We start from the raw sequence: 1,999 nt of genomic DNA on the forward strand, positions 1-1,999 counted from the left end.
CAGCTTTTCTAAATGATGTGTAGCTTAATATCTTAACAAGCAAGAACTGTACTTATGCAAAGGCCAAGTGACTGTCATTGTTTAAAGAAAGAAGTTGAAGACAATTTTAAAAAAAATTACAGCAAAAAGTGCTGGTTCAAAGGCAAGTCAGTTGAAACAAAAGTCTGGATCTGCTTACTATCAAATACTTTTTGGTTTGAATTCCAGTAAACCACTATCTCACTAGCTGAAGCTTCTTCTTTTTGCTTCTCCAGTCCTGTGATAGTGGAGATTCCCCACTTTGCCTCCCTGCGAGGAAAGGAGCGTGAGCTGGTGATTCTGAGAAGTGAGACAGGAGATAGCTGGAAGGAGCATCACTGCGAACACACCCAAGAGGAGCTTAACCAGATTCTCAATGAAATGGATGAAGGTGAGGTTTCTTTTGGCAAGCGGTAAGAAGCATTCCTACAAAGGACCATTTTATTTTTTCCATGTTATCTTTTTAGACCTGGACACACCCGAAGAGCTGGAAAGGAAGCGCATTTGCAGAATCATCACCAGGGACTTCCCTCAGTACTTTGCTGTTGTGTCACGCATTAAACAAGACAGTCATCTAATTGGTCCTGAGGGAGGCATCCTAAGCAGCACGGTTGTGCCCCAGGTGCAGGCTGTTTTCCCAGAGGGGGCACTCACCAAGAGGATAAGGGTTGGACTACAGGTAGTTGTCAAAAGCACTAATTCAATACAGTTCATTTACCAGGTAGTAAAGGAATTGAATAGAATATAACTTTATTATTCTCACAGAAGAGAAATTCATCCAATATTAAATGGATGAAATGGCTTATTTCAAGCAATCAGGTCCTAATACATAACATATCACTTAATGAATCACAACTAGATCACTTGAAAGGAAGTGAAAGGAAGCGAACTCATATAATCCCACCCCGACTCGACCATACCATTTTCTCTACATGAATTATCAATAATCGGTTCAGGACTTAATATCAAATATTAATAGATTCAGGATATTAAGGATCGGGGTTGTAGCTGAAGTCCCATGAGAATCACATTATTCATCCGTGCCTGTTGATCCATGTCATGCATCCTTCCCTCCAGGAGATCTTGGCGATTATCTCGTTGTTCGTTGCGTGTCTTTTCTTGGCGGAAATCTTCCACGAGTTGTAGCAGCGGTGTTAGCTTAGCTTGAAGCTCCAGCAGGGCTGACAATTTTGATTCAGAGAGAACTGCTGGGGTTAGCTTAGCCTGTATGTCGGCTAACACGGTTTTGAGCTCTGCCAAATCGGCTTCAAGATTTTTCTTCGGTGCCATGTTCAACTCTCCTCGTTGTGGTAGTTGTTGCTGCAGCTCGGTAATTAAAGTCGCCTGTGACCCGGAACCGGAAGTGTGTTGTTCAGATTTCGACTGGTAATCCACTTTTGGAATCAACTTACGAGGTTGCACTTCAAATTCAATGTATTTATCACATACTTGGATTGCGTTGCATTGCAGCAGTGAAATGCTATTTTGTACCACTCCAATATTTAATTAACTTGAATAACTACATATAATTAACTTCATAAACAAACAAACAAATAAACAAATACATACATACATAATCCAGCTGTGATGATGAGCCTGGAGCTCCCTCCCTCCGCCACCAGAGGGAGCTCTCACCTCACCTTCCCCTGTCCTCACCTGGAGCCTCCCTCACCTGTTTTCACCAACACCTGTGTTTCATTTGTTCATCAGTCCCCTATTATTTAACCTGCCTTCGCCCCACTCCTCACCGTGAAGCCTCACCTTTGCTCTACCCCGTGTGGACACCCTTCCGTTTCCTTATTTCCTCGCTAGATCTTGTTTTGTATTAAACTGGTTGCACGTGGATCCACACGCCTCAGCCTCGTCTGTCCGAGCATTACAGAAGGCTTCACCACGCCAGGATCCAGCAACCAGGTCAAAGAAGCCATGTACGCCCCGGAGGAAGAGCTTCTCTTCTGGGATCCGGTGGAGCGGGACATGG

At 43.7% G+C, this 1,999-nt stretch overlaps 1 protein-coding gene across 28 annotated transcripts in view; it reads left to right on the forward strand.

The window, feature by feature from the left end:
- The window catches only part of ank2b (ankyrin 2b, neuronal), a 203,536-nt gene that overhangs the window by 151,238 nt on the left and 50,299 nt on the right, over nucleotides 1-1,999 (forward strand). For all 28 annotated transcript variants that reach the window (XM_036216674.1, XM_036216677.1, XM_036216668.1 and 25 more), the window contains 2 exons: nucleotides 255-409; nucleotides 486-697. In XM_036216674.1, coding sequence (XP_036072567.1) covers nucleotides 255-409; nucleotides 486-697 — 367 coding nt within the window. The remainder of the gene's footprint in view (nucleotides 1-254; nucleotides 410-485; nucleotides 698-1,999) is intronic.

This window comes from Oryzias melastigma, linkage group LG18 (assembly GCF_002922805.2).
Source record: "Oryzias melastigma strain HK-1 linkage group LG18, ASM292280v2, whole genome shotgun sequence".
NCBI classification, from domain to species: domain Eukaryota; kingdom Metazoa; phylum Chordata; class Actinopteri; order Beloniformes; family Adrianichthyidae; genus Oryzias; species Oryzias melastigma.